The 23,560-nt window shown below is 35.5% G+C and overlaps 1 protein-coding gene across 1 annotated transcript; it reads left to right on the top strand.

The window, feature by feature from the left end:
• Window positions 1-11,161: 11,161 nt before the first annotated feature.
• Window positions 11,162-21,563, top strand: LOC132563284 (alkaline phosphatase, tissue-nonspecific isozyme-like). The gene is made up of 9 exons (XM_060228044.1): window positions 11,162-11,371; window positions 12,008-12,182; window positions 15,192-15,370; window positions 16,627-16,737; window positions 17,484-17,580; window positions 17,832-17,972; window positions 18,391-18,582; window positions 19,131-19,250; window positions 21,343-21,563. Exons 1-9 carry the CDS (start codon window positions 11,258-11,260, stop codon window positions 21,561-21,563), a joined length of 1,350 nt encoding a protein of 449 aa, XP_060084027.1. The 5' UTR covers window positions 11,162-11,257.
• Window positions 21,564-23,560: the final 1,997 nt, after the last annotated feature.

Genomic DNA, 23,560 nt, shown 5'->3' with positions numbered 1-23,560 from the left:
CAGAATTTAACTATCTGTGACTAATACACCACTGTGGAGACGTTCAGAAGAGTTTCATGGAGATCGGACGTAACTATGATTTCTCTTACAGTATTTCGTTATTTGACTATTAGCATTGTTTTCCTCGGATGTGTAAATCCTGCCAGGAGTAAGTATGAAAACAAAACATCCCTCCATAAATACACAATTTCTGTGGTATTTATTTTTTGTAAGATATACATTGAAGGTTAATTGTGAAGTAATTATAAGTGAACCTTGTGAATGTATTATGACCGGAAAACGCAGGTGAATTAGACTACGTGTGTTTTAGCTTACAGCCATGTCTTAATTTACCATAATTAATTTTGTCACGAGACGCATATATATGGTCCGTAGAGAAACCTACTTCCTCGGTACAAACCGTATATTTATGCTTGGTTAGTATAAGGCATTTCCTACGTTGTGTTTTTCTAAGAAGTCGAGTTATAAATGTTTTTAGTAATTCAACACGACATAATGCTTTGCAAGATTTTTTTAAATATATATATTGAACAAGAAAATGAGATCAATAATAAGAAAATGTTATAATTAAAACCACAGCAAAACTGAATTAATGAATGAATAAATAAGTTAAATAAAATAAATAAATAGATAAATAAATAAATAAAGTACAGGTAATTGTAAGTCATAAGCTGTAAGACATTAGTTTTCCCTGGGTACTGGGGTTTCCTCCCACAGTAAGACCCCTCGCGCGTTTACTTCCGGGCCAACAAACGTGATCTATATAAGTTGGGGAAACTTGATTCGCAATTGTTGTAAAATAGACAAAGTTTATCTACAAGCTGTAATATATCTCCATTAATGATAATTATCAATACTATAAACAGAGAATTAAATAAATTCACTTTGATATCTTAATCTTTAGTATAATTATAAAACGGATTAAAATCTTTAAAATGTTCATATCAAGATTCACATGATCAACATGAATTAATAAATAACAATGTAGCACAGGCACAACAGATAATATACATGTTACAGAACAGTAATACCAAGTGTGACCATCTTACAAGGCGACCGTTAGTACACACATGTACATTTGTAAATTGTGACGTCAGTTCGGAATTACGCAAGAAAGTACCATCAGATCCATGGTCTATTTAACACAAATAAACACTTTTTTCTACAAATCATCTGTATCAAAAACATCGATTTTATCTACAAATCATCAGTATACAAAACATCGATTTTATCTACAAATCATCAATATACAAAACATCGATTTTATCTACAAATCATCAGTAAACAACACATCGATTTTATCTACAAATCATCAGTATACAAAACATCGATTTTATCTACAAATCATCAGTATACAAAACATCGATTTTATCTACAAATCATCAGTAAACAACACATCGATTTTATCTACAAATCATCAGTAAACAACACATCGATTTTATCTACAAATCATCAGTAAACAAAACATCGATTTTTTCTACAAATCATCAGTAAACAACACATCGATTTTATCTACAAATCATCAGTAAACAACACATCGATTTTATCTACAAATCATCAGTATACAAAACATCGATTTTATCTACAAATCATCAGTAAACAACACATCGATTTTATCTACAAATCATTAGATTACTAAACTTCGATCTTTCCTCCGATGATGATCAATATATATAAACATATAAACACCATAGTATTTTTTATTTGCGACATTTCCATATTTGATTGTAATGTCAAATATATTTAAACAAGTCATCTTGTAAATATCAAAGAAAATATTAAATATTGTAAACCTTTACTGGAAAAACGCTTATTATAAGTTAGAAAACTTTTGACCATTCCTAAAAAAATATTTTTGAACCACTTGGAAATTGATATGACGAGAGACTATTTCAGAACAACTTAATCAATTCGTCTCTTGCCTTCACCAGTACAAGTACAAGAATTCATGATCAGGAGGGAAAAATAATCTATCAGCGATTGTACCTTTGTTAAGATCGGTAGCTGATAGCTGATCAAAAATATATAGAAATTACTAATACTGTTTATACTCAAATCAATATACACTCGACTGATATTTTTACATTTATAAAAAAAAGTAATTACATAGAAAATAAAACACGTAAATACATTAAGGTAATACACGTAATGACGTGACAATAAATCACGTGATAATGCGAAATTAAAACACGTAATAAGGCAAAAATAAAACACGTATTAATGCTAAAATAAAATAATTTCGATTTGATTTAATAATTTCGTACAATAGGATTGGACACAAGTTTTACCAACTTATAAAGCCCTCTCCATTAAATAGTTTATATACCAATACTTAAACAACAAGCAATGTATATATATTTATATATATATAATAATAATAATTTTTGATTGAAACAAAAGGGAAGGCCTGAATAGAAGGAAGGAGGGTAGGTCAGGAGGGAAGAAGGGAGTGTATAGTACAAAGGAGGAAAGGTGGGAAATGCAGATAACTAGCCAAATCGCTCTGATGCATCAATGAAATTTTGAACTGCCTTAGCTTAAAGCAAGTTTTCAGCTGCACTTATCCTTACGCCTCCGTTTAAAAGAACGTTTATCGAAATATCACCCGGATACCATGACAGTTCGGTAAATAGGGTGTTAAGAATTTGTATATAGTTGGTACAGTGAAGTAAGTAATGAAAGGAGTCTTCGGAAGGATGTACTCAGGAGCAAGATGGAGAGTTCGTGAGATTGGCTCTGAATAGGTCATAATTGAGTGAACTTGCTCTATTTCTCAAACGACAATGAAGAATATTAGCTGAAGAGGACCATATGATAAAAACACGATTTAAGCTTGTTGGTGCTTCTTGTACATAGTTTGGTTTAAATCAAATTCAGTGAACCAACAGTTTTTATAGACTCATCTAATCCATTCCAGAGATCAGTTGTAGAAGGGAAAAATAGTTACACATAGATTGAAGACGGTAAGCTGACTTTCGTAACTGATCTGCGTTTCTGAAGTTATACCTAGTGAGATTGCCAATATGTTCAGGAAGAAAATCAGTGCGGAAAGATGGTGTAGTCCCGTTAATGATAGTGTGAAAATGGATAACTTTCGATGTTGACGTCTTAATTTAAGTTCTTCTCAACCCGTTTCTCTTAATAGTAACACAGTTTTAGTATATATGGGTACACCGGTCACACTTCGGGCTGCCTCTATTTTGATTTTAGCAATATTTGATGACATAATAACTTCACAATTATCCCATACTTTGCAAGCGTATTCTAATAATGGCCTTATTTTCAAATGTGTCTGGTAAGAATTAATTTTAACCTATGTAAAGTTGCTATACATTTAGATACCCTTTCAATAATTTCTTCTACATGTTTATTCCATGTTCCGTCACTACTCAGTACGACTCCTAGTTGTTTGTGTTGATCTGTAAGTTCAATAAACGTATTGTTAAAAATAAAGTGGGGTTGGTGTTCAAGAAGTGTGTTTGTTATTATCATTATTTCTGCTTTGTGTGGATTAAAAGACATCAGTCAATCTTTCGACCATTTTTCTAATTATCTCAGATGACTATTAACTGCTAATTCTATGTCACTTATATTTCGAGAAGAGATGGAGAGTGACGTGTCGTCAGCAAACAAACGTGTGACGTTGTTAGTTCTGTTTAAATATTATCAATATAAATTAGGAAAAGTAAGGACCCTAGAACGGACCCTTGTGGAACTCCTGCAGTGGTAGTCTTCACAAATGACCTACAGTCATTGATAAAGACGGATTGTGTTCTATTGGAAAGATAACTAAATAGCCATTCACGAAGTTTACCATTAATTCCATATTGTTTTAATTTTTAGATAGGGCCAGTATGCCAAACCCTGTCAAAGCCTTAGAGAAGTCGCAAAAGACAAATGCATTATGTTCATTATTTTTCTAAGCTGAGTTGAAGAATGTGTTACAACTCAATAACTCAAGAAGACGAGAGATAGGTCTATGGTATGACACTTTGTTGTGGTCACCCGATCTGAAGATAGACATTACATTAGCACATTTCCATTTATTGGGATAAGAGCCTCGGGAAAATGAAAAATTAAAGAAAATAGAAAGGGATATAGAAATTTCTTTGGAAATAATTTTCAACATTCTATGACTAATTCCATCAGGACCTGAAACTTTACTTACATTAAGTGAGTGGATTATATCCTCAATTTCAGTAGGTGAAATGATAAGATCTGAAAGAATAGTTCTATTCTCTAAGTGATGTACAGACCTGTCATTATCGGAAAGTGAAGATATGGAGGGAAAATAGTCATTTAGGAGCTCACACTTGTCTTTGTCATTAAAAGTATATTCATGTGTCGTTTCATCATAAAGAGGAGGTATTTCAACGTTTTTCTTACCTTTCATCAAATGACGCAACAGTTTCCAATATGTTTTAGGTTCGGTTTTTACTTTTATCAATAACAGAATCAATATTTTCATAAAAAGTTCTTTTGCCCGCTCAATCATATTATTTGCCTTATTTCTTGCATTTTCATATTCATTTTTATTGTAGTCACTACTCCGAATGTATTGTTTTTTAATATATTCCTTCTTATTTGACGACGTACATTGTTATTCATCCAAGGTTTATCATGAATACGGAGTTGAACTACTTAAAAGGAATACAGGTATTAGCAGTAAGTTAAATATTAGTAGTTAAACATTCACATATATCCTTTATATCATTTAAGCTATTCAATACATTGTTTCATGAAATATCATAAATAAATTTCTTGAGTCCGTCAGTGTCAGTTCTATTGTACAACCAGACCTTTCTCTTGACCACTTTGTTAATGATATCAGGTATATCAGTGATAGCAAAGACAGGATCATGATCTTTAATAGATCTGTCTATAGTCATAACTTCAGAGTAGAAAATGTTCACACTAACAATAATTATAATTGGATATAATATAGAATATGATATTCAGCCATGACACTGGTAGGTTCTGAATTATTGTTTGTTAGGTTGTAGGATGTTAGTATGTTAGATGTTTCGCCACGGATAGGTTTGAAAAAGCCTATGTTAACAATTCCCAATAGTATAACATTACGTGTAATTTCAAAAGCCCGATCAAGATAGAAATATACACGTTGCCAAAACCCGTTCAAATTAATAATGCAAAATGAAAACACTTAATAATGCAAAATTAAAACAAGTATTAAGACAAAAAAATAAAACATGTAATAAAGCGAAAATAGAACACGTAATAATGCGAAATTAAGACATGTAATAATGCGAAATTAAGACACGTTATAATGCAAATATAAATCACGTAATTATGCGTGAGATGTGTTCGATGACTTAAGCGGACGTGTGTTGGATCGGGGTGCAACATTTATCCAAATTCCCTATATTTGTGTACAAATGGAACTTACCCTGTTAGATACATGTTTTGTCCCCAAGTCGTTGAGTCGATTGATGTATTCCGTTTGACTTTCTGAGTTAGCAGTTTTGTAGTTATTTGACATTTCATTTTGTGTAATCAACAATGGTAGACACAGGTGAAATACACCCACAGGCCACCATTTTGGACTCTCAGGTAAACGCAATTAACCGTAGCGACGTCGCTCCTACCTTTTCACAGCCAGCAGGCATGACTCTGTAAACCCTGGTTCGATATGACATAAACAGGCTGTATTATAACCGTCACCACTGTTTGACAGTGAAGCAAGAAAACGGTATCACTTTGAAAATATCACCTGACAATTCCGCACAAACTGACTCCAAGAAACCCCTTCTCCAGAAAAGTCTGGTATCGCCTTCTGCTATTACAGACTCTATTTAAAAAGCCATAGCGTCTCCACCATTCATAAATCATCTCATTCAGACTATCATTCATCCAGTAGTCAACGTGGTTACGTCAAGCATTCAAAAACCTCTCATGGATGAACTACATCCTATTATTGAACAACATGTATCCAGCCTAATTAGTGACGGTGCCCTGATCAATGATGCTATTTTGCAATGTCAACCCTCTGTTTCCATGGACGATGTGCACGTGAGTGGTCTTACTGACAAAATTACAATACAGAAAACAATAATGAATCTTTCAAATCTAAAGTCGAGGACTTAGAAAAACTAAAGATGATCTCCAAAATACACAAGAATAATATTCTCGAAGAACATGCATTAAGTTCCTAAACGTGCCGGTACCACCTGACCAAACTAACCAATCATTTGATGCTTTAGCTGCTGTCCCGTCTATCTGTGAACGGTCCTTGAAAGCCGATGTTCCCTCCAACGCCATCTCCAGGTGTCACATCCTTTGCCAAATTAAACACCACAAGGTGAACGTGAGTGTGCGGTTCGTTAGGTATTATGACCGCCAGCGTGTTTTGAAGCTAACGGCAATTTCCGACAAAACCTGGATAAAACCCTCGGTGTTGAAGCACTGACCAAAAAGCGCTAGACTATTGTAAATGAACTGAAGAAACTTGGGTACGATAGGAAAAGAATGCCTTTCAGTACACGTGACGGTCTAATCTTTGTGAAGAAAGATACTGTCTCCCCAAAAGTGCATATTCAAAATCTGTCTGAAATCGCGAATGTGGTTCCCAATTAGGTCTACTCGCCTAAGGTTACCGATAGTCCCATCTCTGATCAGTAATTGCAAAATCTTCCTTAATAAGAATTGCTTGATTTTCAGCAATATAATTCTTTTGAATATGAATGTATACCTTTCCATTGGCTGTATTCCTGTGTACGTGCTCGTCCTGAGGCCACAGTGACCCTCGAACTGTCCCACTTTGTGGTGGCCAATGGATGTTGTTCATCTATGGAATTCTTTCTTATGCACGGGACACACAATCTCGATTGTTCAATTTTAATACATCAGAGATTTCGTTCTTTATAGGATCTACGTTTTCGGTCAACTTGTAATTCATGCGGAAACATTTGAACTACTCTTTGCAAAAATTTAAAAAGGGTATGCGAAGTGGGTTTCAGTCGGTTTGCCTATATTGATCAAATGGTACCGCATTGATACAGTGGATATATTTGATGAGTTATAATCTTACATATGTTGTTTATGCACTGTAATAACATCTTATTGGTCAAATATTTTTGTTTTGTCGGTAAATACAAAATGTACTTAATTACCATTACACATGCTTTGTGTAATATTGTATTACCAAATGCTCTACTGTTATCACTGTTGTGTCTGGTATTATGCGTACACAATGGTGATAATTACTATATGCTTTACTTCATTACGTAGATTCATGGTAATATTTCTGTTGTAACTACATCATTATTACAGGTGTTGCTGCCATTAATATACTCTTAAAGTCGACACTATTCTTCCTCGTTATTTGCCAAACGCCTAAATGATCCTGAATTTGATAACGACGACCTCATTGGGGCTCAATTTTGCTATAAAAGTAAAGTTTTTGCGATAGGTATTTTATATAGGTCTCCTAATACAAGTAATTTGAACGGGTTGTGGCAACGTGTTTACTTCTATCTTGATAGGGTTTTGAAATTACCAGTAATATTATACTATTGGGAGATCTCAACATGGACTTTCTCAAACCTCTCCGTGGCGAACCATCTAACATAATAACATCCTACAACCTAACAAACATTATTACAGAACCTATCAGAGACATGGCTGAATATCATCTTCTTTATTAGATCCAATTATAATTAGTGACAGTATGAACATTTTCTACTCTGAAATTATGACTATAGACATGTCTTTTAGTGATCATGATGCTGTCTTTGCTATTATCCATGTACCTAATACCATTGACAAAGTGGTCAAGAGAAAGGTCTGGTTGTACAATAGAACTGACACTGACGGACTCAAGGATTTTATTTCTAATATTCCATGGAACAATGTTTTGAATGACTTGAATTATGTATATGATATATGTGAATTTTGAATTACCAATATTTTAATTGCTGTTAATACCTGCATTCCTTTTAAGTAAGTTCAAATCCGTATTCATGATAAACCTTGGATGAATAACACTGTACATCGTCAAAAACGAAGGGATAGATTAAAAAACAATATATTCGGAGAAGTAGTGACTACAATAAAAATAAATATAAAAATGCAAGAAATTAGGCAAATGATATTATTGAGCGGGCAAAAGAACTTTTTTTTGAGAATATTGATTCTATTACGCATAAAAGTAAAAACCGAACCTAAAACATATTGGAAACTCTTGCGTCTTTTGATGAAAGGTAAGAAAAACGTTGAAATACCTCCTCTTTATGATGAAACGTCACATGAATATACTTTTAATGACAAAGACAAGTGTGAGCTCCTAAATGACTATTTTTCCTCCATATCTTCACTTTCCGATAATGACAAGTCTGTACATCACCCAGAGAAAAGAACTAATTCTACTCTCAGATCTTATCATTTCACCTACTGAAATTGAGGATATAATCCACTCACTTAATGTAAGTAAAGCTTCAGGTCCTGATGGAATTAGTCATAGAATGTTGAAAATCATTAGTAATTTCTATATCCCTTTCCATTATTTTCACTTTCCTGAGGTTCTTATCACAATAAATGGAAATGTGCTAATGTAATGCCTATCTTCAAATCGGATGACCACAACAACGTGTCAAACTACAGACCTATCTCTCTTCTTATTGAGTTATTGAGATGTATCTCACTCTTCAACTTAGCTTGGAAAAATATGAACATAATGCATTTGTCTTTTGCGACTTCTCTAATGCTTTGACAGGGTTTGGCAAACTGGCCCTATCTATAAATTAAAACAATATGGAATTAATGGTAACCTTCTTCAATGGTTATCTTTCCAACATAACACAAGCTGTCTTTATCAATGACTGTAGCTCATCTGTGAAGACTACCACTGCAGGAGTTCCACAAAGGTCCTTTTTAGGGTCCTTACTTTTCCTAATTTATATTAATAATATCTATACAGAACTTACATCTTTATCACGCTTGTTTGTTTGCTGACGACACGTCACTCTCCTACTATTCTCGAAATATAGGTGACATAGAATTTGCCGTTAATAGTGATCTGAGAAAATTAGGAAAATGGTCGAAGGATTGGCTGATGTCTTTTAATCAACACAAAACAGAAATAATGATAATAACAAACACACAATTTGACACCAACCCCACTTTATTTTTAACAATACGTTTATTGAACTTACAGATCAACACAAACAACTAGGAGTCGTACTGAGTAGTGACGGAACATGGAATAAACATGTAAAAGAAATTATTATTAGAAAACGCTTGCGAAGTATGGGATAATTGTGAAATTATTATATCATCAAATATAAAATAAAATCAAACAAGAGGCAGCACACATTGTGACCGGTGTACCCATATATACTAGATCTGACTTACTATAAAGAGAGCCGGGTCGGGAAGAACATCGAAGGTTATCCATTGTTTTACTATAATTATCGGCACTGCGCCATCTTTCCTCACTGTTTTTCTTCCTGAACATATTGGCAATCTCACTAGGTATAATTTATCTAAGAAACGCAGATTAGTTACGACAGCCAACATACCGTCGTCAATCTATGTGTAACCATTTTCCCTTCTACAACTGAACTCTGGAATGGATTAGATGAGTCTGTAAAAACTGTTGGTTCACTGAATTTGTTTAAAACCAAACTATGTACAAGAAACACCAACAAGCTAAAATCGTGCTTTTTATCATATAGCCCTCGTCAGGTAAATATTCTTCGTTGTCGTTTAAGAAATAGAGCAAACTCACTCAATTATGACCTATTCAGAGCCAATCTCACGAACTCTGCATCTTGCGCCTGCGGACATCCCTCCGAAAACTCCTTTCTATACGAATTCCTAACACCCTATTAACCGAACTGTCGTGGTATCCGGGTGATATTTCGATAGACGTTCTTTTAAACGGAGACGTAAGGCAAAGTTCATCTGAAAACTCGCTTTTAGCTAGAGCTGTTCAAAAATTTATTGATGCATCAGAGTGATTAAGCTAGTTATCTGCATTTCCCACCTTTCCTCCTTTGTACTATATACTCCCTTCTTCCCTCCTCACCTACCCTTGCTATCCTTCTCTTCAGGCCTTCCCTTTTGTTTCAATCAAAAAATATTATTATATATATATTGTTACATTGCTTGTTGTTTAAATATTGGTGTATAAACTATGTAATGCAGAGGGCTTTATAAGTTGGTAAAACTTGTGTCCAATCCTATTGTAAGAACTTTCTGCAATAATATTAAATCAAATATATGACACAAACCAGGCATTTAAAGTCTATACGTACGATTACCGAAATTCTACAGCAACTCGGTAACTTTTGAAGAAATTATTAACATCAGCAATATTTAATACCAGAAGTCTGTTCAAGTCAACATCTCGCCATACTTCTTATACAGAAATACACCTGTCATTTCTTACCATTACTTAAAGCTTATGCTGTAGCAACTGACTGACGATGGGCAGAGTTACTCCCCTTCCAGCGACCTGTTCTTGGTCTATATCCCTTAATGATTATGGTCCATCCGGGTACATATTAACTGGCGAGTTAAGTATTTTCCAAAACATTAAGCAACGAGAGCTGTTCATTGAGAGCCCAAAATATCGTGAAACCCCGTCCATTATCCAGGATGTTAATTATAAGACACTTCCGAATTTGGTCGAAACGAAATCATGTTACTTTCAAAGTGGGTGACGTCCAATCGGGCTATCAAGAATCATCCGCCTGAAATCTAATATATAAACAAAACAAGTCTTTATTTCTTGATCCTGGTGTTTAATCCTCACTTCACGATATACATGTTGCCGGCATTAATGTTATTGTACCTGTAGATAAAGAACTAGGTTTGCTTGATAGCGAAGGAAATACCGCCTATACATTATACAATCTTCCGTAAGAAGAAATTCTAAACATGCTGCGGTATTACAATCATTAAGATGGTATGTAATCATTATTAATCCCATTTTCTCAATATGCTTAAATTAATATGTATTTCTGTATATAAATATGTGATTGGGTCCATCGACTGAAAAAACATTTTAGGACTATTTATTTATTTATTTATTTATTTATTTTTAGAAAATTAACCTAGAACGTAGAGTATTTATTTTTATTTTTATTTTTTTTTAAATTATTTACTTTTATTTTTTACGTTATCAGTTTCAAATACGGACTGGTTTGCTGATGCACAGAAGGAATTACAGAGAACTCTACGAGCCAAGACAAATACTAACATTGCTAAGAACGTGATATTATTCGTGGGAGACGGGATGGGCGTTAGTACGGTGACAGCTGCCCGGATACTCAGAGGTCAACTGCAAGGTCACACGGGGGAGGAAACTGTGTTAGAGTTTGAGAAATTTCCTCATGTGGGGATGTCCAAAGTAAGTACAACGATCACTGTTTGTTTGTTAGTTTGTTGTGTCTATCGCCCCGTGGACAGCCAGGGTAATTTTGTACTAGCTGATGGCGACTTCACCGGATAATGATCCGTCACATACCATTCACAGCGATTAGGGTTAAGTGTCCTGTCCAAAGGTCAACCAAAGACTGGTCTGTTTCCGAGGGGAGTGGGGGATGAACCACATAACTTGGATCAACTGAAGACATAGGATCAGTCACAAGTTATAATAAATTTATCATTGTCAATTGCCAAATTGAAAATGATTTCAGTTGTATTATTCCTGTGCTTGATTTTTTTCGTTATAACTACACGAGTTTTCCGTTTAATTTTCAATCCGTAATATAAGCCAACCATTTTTACCAAACCGCATAAAAAGGGCGATACTATCGCACAGTTGTACGCACGATACTGTATAATGCATGTGTGCACATGATGTGCGCACGATATATGCACCATGTGCGCACGACGTTTTTGGTGCGTTAAGCGTTACCACAACTTTGGATCCATCATCTAACGTCTACAATACCCAAATATGATTCAACGCTGACTGATATTGCAATGTTTAGGCTTTCTCCGGGTACTCCAATCAAAAGAAATGATAGATTTGTCATTTCAGACGTACTCCGTTGACAAACAGACTTCCGACTCCGCTGCTACAGCTACAGCGCTTATGTGTGGGGAGAAAACGAAAGGTTACACGGTCGGGATCAACGACAATGTCGAATTCAACAACTGTTCAACTCAGCCTGGAAATGAACTCAGCTGCATAACAGATTGGTTCCAAGATGCAGGTTAGTTTTCTTCTAACCGCGGACAATTATTGGGGTTACTAATCAAATTGAACAAAAATATGGAGACTAAGTTTGTTTTGGTGTCCCGTAACAAAACATGACATCTTCTATCTTTCACTCAGAGCATGTATTTGTGTGACTAGACCCACATGGTCCTGGTGGTTGCGGGTCGATATCCTAGGATGATAGTTGCGGCGTGAATTCGGTATTCATAAGCTTTAGAAATATAAATAATTTCCAATTTACTACACTGTTTGATTTTGCTTCTTGGAAATATCTTTTTCTTCAGTTTTTTTTTATTTTGCAAATTTAAAAATGGCGCCATTGTTTGTTACGTTAATTGTGATTGGCTGGTAAAGTTGCGTAGTCATTTCTTTTAAAAGGTAAATTAATTATCTGTGGAGTGTTACCAGAACCTCCTTCATTACATACGCCCTAAGTAGGGTCGCGTACAGATATAACGTCTTTTTATAATGTCGTAGCGAAAAGAGGATAATTAGCAAGAGCCGACTACATCACACTAAAACAAAGTCAGCTCTTTATGTTGCTATCAAAGTTCTGTGATTTATGTAAATTATAAATGCCATATTACGATATTTATTCATTGGGTATGTTGCTTCTTCATGTCGATAATAATTTAATTCAAACTGAAATAAAAGGTCGGCAGTGTCAATTGCGAAATCCTTCAGGTGTAGCATATATTCCGATCTTGAGTAATAATGACACACCGGATGTCATTGATCGTGTCCGTGATAATGACATCTTGACTGTCATACACTGGAACCTTGATTGTGCCTGTAATCATAATTTTTCATGTTTGGTTTAAATATCGAAATCACTATAAATTCTTTCCCCCTTCCATGTCAACATTATCCCACCCTCCATGTCAACATTACCCCACCCTCCATGTCAACATTACCCCACCCTCCATGTCAACATTATCCCACCCTCCATGTCAACATTACCCCACCCTCCATGTCAACATTACCCCACCCTCCATGTCAACATTACCCCACCCTCCATGTCAACATTATCCCCCCTCCATGTCAACATTACCCCCTCCGCGTCAACATTATCCCACCCACCATGTCAACATTATCCCACCCACTCCTCCATGTCAACATTGCCCCCTCCATGTCAACATTATCCCACCCACCCCTCCATGTCAACATTACCCCACCCTCCATGTCAACATAACCCCACCCTCCATGTCAACATTACCCCATCCTCCATGTCAACATTACCCCACCCTCCATGTCAACATTACCCCCTCCATGTCAGCATTACCCCACCCCTCCATGTCAACATTATCCCACCCACCATGTCAACATTACCCCCCTCCATGTCAACATTATCCCACCCACCCCTCCATGTCAACATTACCCCCTCCATGTCAACATTACCCCACCCTCCATGTCAACATTACCCCCCTCCATGTCAACATTACCCCCTCCATGTCAACATTACCCCACCCTCCATGTCAACATTACCCCACCCTCCATGTCAACATTACCCCACCCTCCATGTCAACATTACCCCCCTCCATGTCAACATTACTCCCCTCCATGTCAACATTACCCCACCCTCCATGTCAACATTACCCCACCCCTCCATGTCAACATTATCCCACCCCCTCCTTTTCAAATTTAACATTACCCCCTCCATGTCAACATTACCCCACCCACCCCTCCATGTCAACATTATCTCACCCACCCCTCCATGTCAACATTACCCCCCTCCGCGTCAACATTACCCCACCCTCAATGTCAACATTACCCCATCCTCCATGTCAACATTACCCCCCTCCATGTCAACATTATCCCACCCACCATGTCAACATTATCCCACCCACCCCTCCATGTCAACATTATCCCCCCTCTATGTCAACATTATTCCAAGCCCCCTTTCAATATTAATATTACATATATCTGTCCTTAATCATGATCATAGCTGTGAAGTTTGGGGGTTGATCTTGACTAAACACTAAATAGAAAAATACACACTGGCATTTTGAAAAAGAGAACACCTGTTAAGTTTACCTGTACATATTACCCGGAAGTGCCGAATAGTTAAATATTAGTCGAAATTAAAGATTGAATTAAAATTAAATCGAAGACAGTTTATGAAGATGTGATTGAATGTAATCACAGAAACTGTAACTGGCGGTGCTAGGTTAAAACTTATTGCCATTAACTGGTTTTAAGGTATGTTTGGTTAAATCATAGCGTTGATAACGAAAACGTTAATGAGTATATTGAAAACAAAGTGTTATCTGTACAAATTCTTATTAGACTCGTTTACTTTTCGCCAATATTTAACAAATCACTTGCAGATTATTATTTTCGACTTATGTCAACGTTTTGATTATCTTCTCATCAGCTGCGTTTAGCAGAAGGGAGATATCAAATACTTCAATGGAATATATGATTTGCATTCATTTATACCATAAGTTAGTAGAAGACGAGTTCTCTTAATCAGTCCTCTGACTATAAATTTACGCAAAACAATTATCAAAAATTACTATTGAACCATCCGTCACTGACAGCACATAACAGGAAACAGAAAATAACTTTGATATCTAGGCAAATAACTGCGGTGTCTGTTGCTCGTCTGTCAATTTTTTTTCTACAATTCGCTTCTAGTCATTCTAGTCATGTAAGAGGGATTCTGCCCAAAAAAGATCTGAAGCATCTTTGGGGAAAGCGGAACCAAATTTGTGTTAAAGGTAAATCTCCAATCTCTCTTGTAGGTGAAGTATATTCAGTTTGATATGATTGGCGGGTCCAGACCCTTGGGGCGGAAGTGGTGGGGCCTAATAGTAGAAATAGAACAACTTCCTGTGTTGGATTGATTAAACCAGGTGATCGATACAGGCCTTGCGTGGCTCTTGTTTTCCCTCTGGCCATGTACAATATAGGTTTTTTATATAAAATAATTGAAAATTTTGCACATGTGATACGAGCTGTAAGGCTAAAATTGAATAAAGAATGCAATACTATCGTGTCTTAGGACGTTCGTCAGGAGTTGTAACCACTACAAGGGTTACTCACGCCACACCAGCAGCGGCCTACGCTAAAAGTCCCAACAGGAACTGGGAGGGTGACAGTGCGATGAATAATGCGGGAGTTTCACTGGAAGGTTGCAAAAAAGACATTGCACATCAGCTTGTATTCAACAGTAACCTAAAGGTATGATATAACCACTTATGTTCTCACGCAAAAATGACCTAACTTAGAGTTATCGTTCCTTACACTGACAGAGAAAGCAATACACGTAGAGCAAAAAAGCAGCATTTTTTGCCCTAAAATCTTGTTATCATCACCATTCATACGATCCGTTTTCATTCTGAATCATGGAACCTAGTACCTTTCATTCGCTGCCTCTGTCTTTATTCAGTTTTTATTTTATTTCTTCAGTTATCGTTTTGTTTAGGGATTTTGTCGTCAGGTTTTTATCTAAAACTATCATTAGCCCTCCATCTTTGGGTGACGGGTCCATTGCCTGCATGGGGTAGTCACCAAGCCCTTTTCTTCGGTTATCCTCCGGGCAGTCCGGCTTCCCTCCAAACCTGACTGTAAATAGTACATAAAGTAACGATAAACTGAACAAATAAACCAGACACCTGAAACTCTCTTGTATTATTGCAATTTCCTGGCATCTCATTGGTTGAAACATTGTCAAGTTATAGAATAGGAGTTCTTATAACAAAAGCAGTAGAAGGTTGTGACGCTTCGATGACTACACAGTCAGGAGTTGTAACCTCTACAATTGTTGTAATTTTTGTTAATATCTTTGTCCATTTGAGCAAATGAAATCGCTTATTTAGTTAGACACATCTTTAAAAAATTATTATTTTGGTAAATCACAGAGCGGTTCTGGCGAATTTGTTAAACGTGCTAAAATACAGCTGTTTCCGTTACCGCCGAATACAGTAAACATGTAAGTGGCAAGTATTTTCCGATAAGGTGTAGTATGATCAAACGAAGACCATGGTAAAGTGAATCCATTTTAGATTTAATAAGTTTTGTTAGTTTAACTTTAGATCAGTTTACTCAAATATGTTCCTCCATACATGATAAAAATTGGCCATGACGATGTGAAGCATTTCAATATTTTCTTACCAATGAACTTATTTTACCATTTTTTGGTTTCAAATTACCCCGATTAATTCTTTTCAACATTTAAATAACAAAGCAATACGTCTGGGTATGAAATTTATGGTAGGACATTATGATATTTTGACCCCGGTCCACCTTAGTATGCTTCACAATACCATGCTACAAAGGGCAGCTTCAGCTGCAGGATAAATCACATGTTACATCTTCCACAAGTTTCGTCATTTTTTACAGTTCAGACCGAGTGTGACATACTGAAGAGAGCTTTATGTTCGGCCGGTTTAGTCATGTTAATTTAAAATTCATTTCTTTTATTTTAATCATTATAGGTCATCCTGGGAGGCGGACGAATATATTTCCTTGACAACAGTACTTTGGATCCTGAATATGGAAATCTCACAACTGCATACCATCGTCAGGACGGCTTAAATCTTATCAATGTAAGAAAACGGTTACTGGTAGCACATTCTACAGTATATCAGTATAGCTTACAACAATTTGGGTTCAACAGGTTCATGTAGACAACACATTTTATATCTTATATCAATTTGGGTTCAACAGACTGGTAAAGACAGCACTTTCTAAATCTTACAACAAACTGGTTTCGACAGACTCGTAAAGGCAGCTAATTCTAAGCATTACAACAATTCGATTTCGACAGACTCGTAAAGGCAGCACTTTCTAAATTTTCTTGCAGTTTGACTGACAGACACGTATCGACATTTTTATTTTGTTTCCAAAAGACTCAACACCGGCGAGAGAATCTAAATATCGTGATTTAGTCTCCCAAACAACAAAGTGATCCATATTGAAGACAATGCATCATGTAGGCAACATATTTAATATCTTACAGCAACTTGGATTCAAAACTCATATAGGCAACACATTCTATATCTTGTAGCAATTTGGGCTCAACAGACTCATATAGGCAACACATCTTATATCTTATAGCAATTTGGGCTCAACAGACTCATAGAAAACTTACTATTCCATCATTTGAGACTTGTTCACGCATTTCTCTTTTCTTCTACATTTAGAATTATGCACAATCATTTTTTCAACATCGGAATATGAGATTAGGAATAAACAACAATTAAAAAAACCGAAAAAACCCTAACAATGATAAAATGAAAATATAGAATTTTGCGTTAATGCATTTCCTTAACAGATATGTATATATTTACAGAAATGGAAAAAGAAGTATAAGAACGAACGGTCTAGATATATCTGGAAAAAGTCCCAGTTTAACAGTGTTCACCCTGCAAAGACTGACAGACTCCTGGGTAAGGAAACGCTCGCACCAAAGTTGATGATGTTACATAGACAACATGGCTGTCATTTACTGATCTCTGATTGGTAGATATTTTAGTACATGATTATTCAGTATGCAGATTTGTAATAAATTAGTAAACAATCAGTTACAAATTTTCATTGGCGTCAGCAGGGTTATTTTGGGGAAACTTTTGTAAACAGTCTTCGTTACAACCAAAACCTGTTTGCCTTATCATATCATTTGAAGCTTTTACTTTTATAGGACTGTTTGAAGCGTCCCATATGCAGTACGAATTAGACAGAAGTGCGGACCTGGCCGGTGAGCCGTCACTGGCGGAAATGACGACGAAAGCTATTAATATTCTCAAGAAGGATAAAAAAGGATTTTTCTTGTTGGTTGAAGGTATGGGTTTTTGTTCTACATTATCGACTTTAATTTTAATTTCTCAACTATGAATTTCCCATTTCTGAGATGAACATATCCTAGCTCCCCAATTCTCTGATGTTTACAGGTTTGTTCCCCATTTCACGATTTTACGACTTTCGGCAACAGACGGGCGATCGCCGTGATATTGAGATTTTTTTGTCCTTGGTTCATTGAATTTGAATAAGAATTATGTTTATGTTTGGACATTTTTTCTCATTATCATAGACCCGATATAAATATTTGTGCCAAACATTTTGATTTTACCTTGTGTTGTAAAATAAGTTTGTCATAGTATTGATTTTTAAGCGTCAAACAATGTTTATACAACGAAAACCCCGTTTTAGATGTATTATTATTTTATGTAAATGTGAAGTTGTGGTTGATTGATTGACAGGTGGAAGAATAGACCACGCCCACCATGCAAATAATGCCATAAGGGCTTTGTATGATGTGTTGGCATTTGAGGATGCTGTGAAGAGGGCAGTCCAACTGACCAATGAGAAAGAGACTCTCATAATAGTTACAGCTGACCATTCCCATGTGTTCACTATAGCAGGTTACCCATCCAGAGGAAATAACATACTAGGTAAATCAATATATACAAATCCATTAGAAATCGGCACACATATTTAATTTATTATATATTCGTCTGCTGTCGAAGACCATCCACTGAATGCTAATAAAAATGATCGTTGGTTGTTTTGGTCTATCCGGTACTATAATGCGGGCCGTTTTAGGGTTTGTTACATTTGATGTTGTGGCAGCAAGCAACATCTTGAACCCCCCCTCTCTCTCTCTCTCTCTCTCTCTCTCTCTCTCTCTCTCTCTCTCTCTCTCTCTCTCTCTCTCTCTCTCTCTCTCTCTCTCTCTCTCTCTCTCTCTCTCTCTCTCTCTCTCTCTCTCTCTCTCTCTCTCTCATGGGGATAGAATCGTCTGTGGACATAGCCTGATTTTATTAAGAAACGGTTAACGGTTGTAAAGTCATTTTAACCCATCAATGGCGTAGATCTTCATGTACGGCTAAAATATGTAAGTAACATGGCGTAGCATTTAACACCACTAAAGAAAGATGACAGGAATATTTTAATAATTTCTTTCATTTTACAAATTTACTCAAATGCACATTTTTCTCAGGAATTATGGACGGACCTTATCCCGTCCCAACTGACGGTGTGCCCTTCACGACACTTTCTTACGCAAACGGGCCTGCATATCGAGACGGACCTCGCGACATCTCCAACGTCATCAATTCTAGTAAGACATTAATCATTAATCTTGTACTGTACCATGAATAACATTTAGTAAAAATTAAGGAATTATTGTGAGACCTCAAAAGACACAAGCCATTTACATATATACAAGTACATACTGTAAAGGTCATTAAAAACATCTATATATATATACTGCAATGGACATTTATATATTCATATATTTATATATATATATATATTTACCTTTGTATTACGTTTATATATATATATATACGTACTGCAAACGTCATTTAGACACTTATATATATATACACATACATATACATATATACCTACTGCAAAAGTTCGTTTCGAGATCTTATATTTCCCACTTATTTGTTTTACTGTATGAAAGGCTTGTCATAGTAATCAAACTACTTTAATAATGTGGTGTTTTGATTTCATCATATTTCTTAATCTGACGTCACAACTTTGTTCTTGTATTACTGTATTGATGAACTAACATAGCAGCTTAGATCTTGTACTGTTCATAAATTATATGTTCATGTACGATAACATTAACAAATATAGGTCCATGTACGATCACATTTAAAAATACAGTTTCCGTGTACAATCACATTTACGAATACAGGTCCGTGTACAATCACATTTAAAAATATAGGTCCCTGTGCGATCACATTTAACAATACAGCTCCATGTACAATCACATTTGCAAATACAGGTACAATCACATTTACAAATACAGGTACAGGTCCATGTACAATCACATTTGCAAATACAGGTCCCTGTACAATCACATTTACAAATACAGGTCCATGTACAATCACATTTGCAAATACAGGACCATGTACAATCACATTTACAAATACAGGTCAGTGTACAATCACATTTACAAATACAGGTCCATGTACAATCACATTTGCAAATACAGGTCCCTGTACAATCACATTTACAAATACAGGTCCATGTACAATCACATTTACAAATACAGGTCCATGTACAATCACATTTACAAATACAGGTCAGTGTACAATAACATTTACAAATACAGTTTCCGTGTACAATCACATTTACAAATACAGATTTATGTACAATCACATTTACAAATACAGGTCAGTGTACAATCACATTTACAAATACAGGTCCATGTACAATCACATTTACAAATACAGGTCAGTGTACAATCACATTTACAAATACAGGTCAGTGTACAATCACATTTACAAATACAGGTCAGTGTACAATCACATTTACAAATACAGGTCCATGTACAATCACATTTGCAAATACAGGACCATGTACAATCACATTTACAAATACAGGTCAGTGTACAATCACATTTACAAATACAGGTCAGTGTACAATCACATTTACAAATACAGGTCAGTGTACAATCACATTTACAAATACAGGTCCATGTACAATCACATTTACAAATACAGGTCAGTGTACAATCACATTTACAATGTACAATCACATTTACAAATACAGGTCAGTGTACAATAACATTTACAAATACAGGTCCATGTACAATCACATTTGCAAATACAGGTTCATGTACATCACATTTACAACATTTACAAATACAGGTCACAGGTCCATCATGTACACACAAATTTACAAATACAGGTCCACATTTACAAATACAGTGTACGATCACATTTACAAATATAGGTCCATGAACGATCACATTTACAAATACAGGTCCATGTGCGATCACATTTACAAATATAGGTCCATGTACAATCACATTTGCAAATACAGGTCCCTGTACGATCACATTTACAAATATAGGTCCGTGTACAATCACATTTGCAAATACAGGACTATGTACGACACATTTACAAATACAGGTCCATGTGCGATCACATTTACAAATACAGGTCCATGTACAATCACATTTACAAATACAGGTTCATGTGCAATCACACTTACAAATACAGGTCAATGTACAATCACATTTACAAATATAGGTCCCCCTTTACCTTGCTAGCTCGCTCCCTTGACCTAAAGGTCGACAGATCGATTTTGTGACAACGCGAGGGTGCGAGTTGCTAAATGGCCCTAACCTGCCACCCCAGGAATCTCGATCCTGAGCTATCTTTCACTTATTTTATGTGTCTTTAAAATTACAGCATTCATCAACTATCAACAGGAAACCACTATCCCCATAGATTCCGAAACACATGCCGGAGAAGACGTTTCTATCTATGCCCGAGGACCCATGTCTCACCTTATACATGGCATTCATGAACAGAATTACATCGCGCACGTGATGGCATATGCCGCGCGTGTAGGTGTTTGCACATTTGACAAAAATGAAGTGAAAAACAGAAAATCAGATTCTAATACATAAGTTTGGAGAAAACGAAAAATCGAACTCCTTGAAGAGGAGAATGCCTTTGGTGTGAACGAAACTTAGAATCGGGGAGGACGGTTGTCTACTTTTGAACCAGCAATCTCGAGATGTCGCATGAACAATCAGGGTATTCTGGTACATATTTTAACATCACAAACTATTTTATATGTGGGTATAGTTTTTTCTTTCATAATTATTTAATGGCTTGCTGATATATTTTCGGTCAGCTCACAAGTACCTAAGTTTTCATCGATATTTTAAGAGTATTATTATATCTAAACAGTGTGTGATCTAGGTTTTATTTCAAACCTGGCTCAAGCAAGGGCAATTTATCAAAAAAGTAACAAAAAAACAGACAAACAATTACGACTGAACGGAATTGTTGCTTGTATCAATATTTTTTCCCACATTCGAACTTCCGGAAATTGTTTGTAGATATTGATAAATGATACCCTTGCCTTCTAGTCATGTAGATATCACAGGGGCCTAAGAACTCGGGGGAAAAACACAGGAACCCGAGAACTCGGAAAAGTTCCCAGGGATCCGGGAACTCGGAAAAATGCTAGGGACCCGAGAACTCGGAACTCGGATAACTGCTAATCTAAGGGAAGTAACTCTCAATATCTAAAATTTTGCATAACCGTTTTTATCAAAAATGTGAAAAAAATATAATAAAACTAATAAAATTGGAGCTACCCTTATTCATATCATTATCGTTCGGAAAGTGTAAACAATGTGTTAGAAATCATAACAAAGCGCTGGGTTAAAACGAGGCTCCGAAAGATCGCGTGATTATGTTGGCTGTCCTAGATCACAACAGCGAGTGTCAACCAGTGTTAATTTCATGCTAATACTAATAATCTTTATAAATTTTCCTCAGAAGTGCGAAACTTTTGTTAATATAATATAGTCTAATATTAAGTATTCCCGACGCTTTCCCGAAATCAAACGCATTGAAAAAATAACGAAATTCAACCATTCAGTCCCTTTAAAAGATACAAGATAGCATTAATTTCACTGTTATGTGTATGAGATAAAAATATTTTTTCTGTCTGTCACCTTTTCCCCACGATTAATAATTAGCAGTCCGGTAACTTTTTTAATTTATTTACTAAATTTCAAAAAAAAAATCTAATTTGTCATTTTTGGAATCCCAGAAAAAATACTCCTAATATAATCTAATAAGTATATAGGACTTTAGCGATCCATGCCTGGGTATACAATTAGTCAGTGTTTTGTTTAATTAACAACGCTGCAATAAGGATAAATAGATAAGTAAATAAAAACTGAAGATGAAATTCAGAAAAGAAATATAAGAATCAACACTTAAATGTATTCATTTACTAGGTTGAAGAGACACAGCTAAATGTGTGTAAAAAACCTTAATCACAGTTACGGTAATATTAAATATATGCTAATTCAAACCTCGAGAGAAGGAAACTTTTTATGTTCATGTTAAATTTTAAACAATATTGTTGTATAAAAGTGTGTGTGTGTTAATGTCGAGGTAGAAATTCCACTTTAGTTACATCTTTTGTACTTAAAAATATGATATTAAAGACATAGCTAGATTATCATATCAAATATTTGATATCGGCGCCATCCGAACAGTTTCCATAGTTACCATCACATTCAGTATTTTTTGTAATTATTTCTGTTCTTGTTGTGTTGTTTCATGCTATAGATTTATGTATTGTTTCCTGAAGGAATGTGGTTTTGTTAATGGATTTGATACCGTATGTCAGGTCACGTGATCACGTCGTGTTCAATCTAAGTTATTTTTTTATTACTGCTATCACGGGTATGTATATAGTAAATGAGATCAGAAATTACTTAAATGCTCATGCCATATCTTTGATATCTAGATGTCATAATTTTTCACTCGGCGATAGATGCATTTTATTCCTGAACTTTCATCAATAATTCCCATACAATTATGACAATTGTCGTGAACAAAAAATGTTATTTAAACTAGAATTCGATGAAAAAAGTGA

Source organism: Ylistrum balloti, unplaced genomic scaffold (assembly GCF_031769215.1).
Source record: "Ylistrum balloti isolate Yb309-2 unplaced genomic scaffold, AGI_CSIRO_Ybal_v1 Utg371668, whole genome shotgun sequence".
Taxonomy (NCBI): Eukaryota; Metazoa; Mollusca; class Bivalvia; order Pectinida; family Pectinidae; genus Ylistrum; species Ylistrum balloti.
This window is presented reverse-complemented; position numbering and strand designations above follow the sequence as displayed.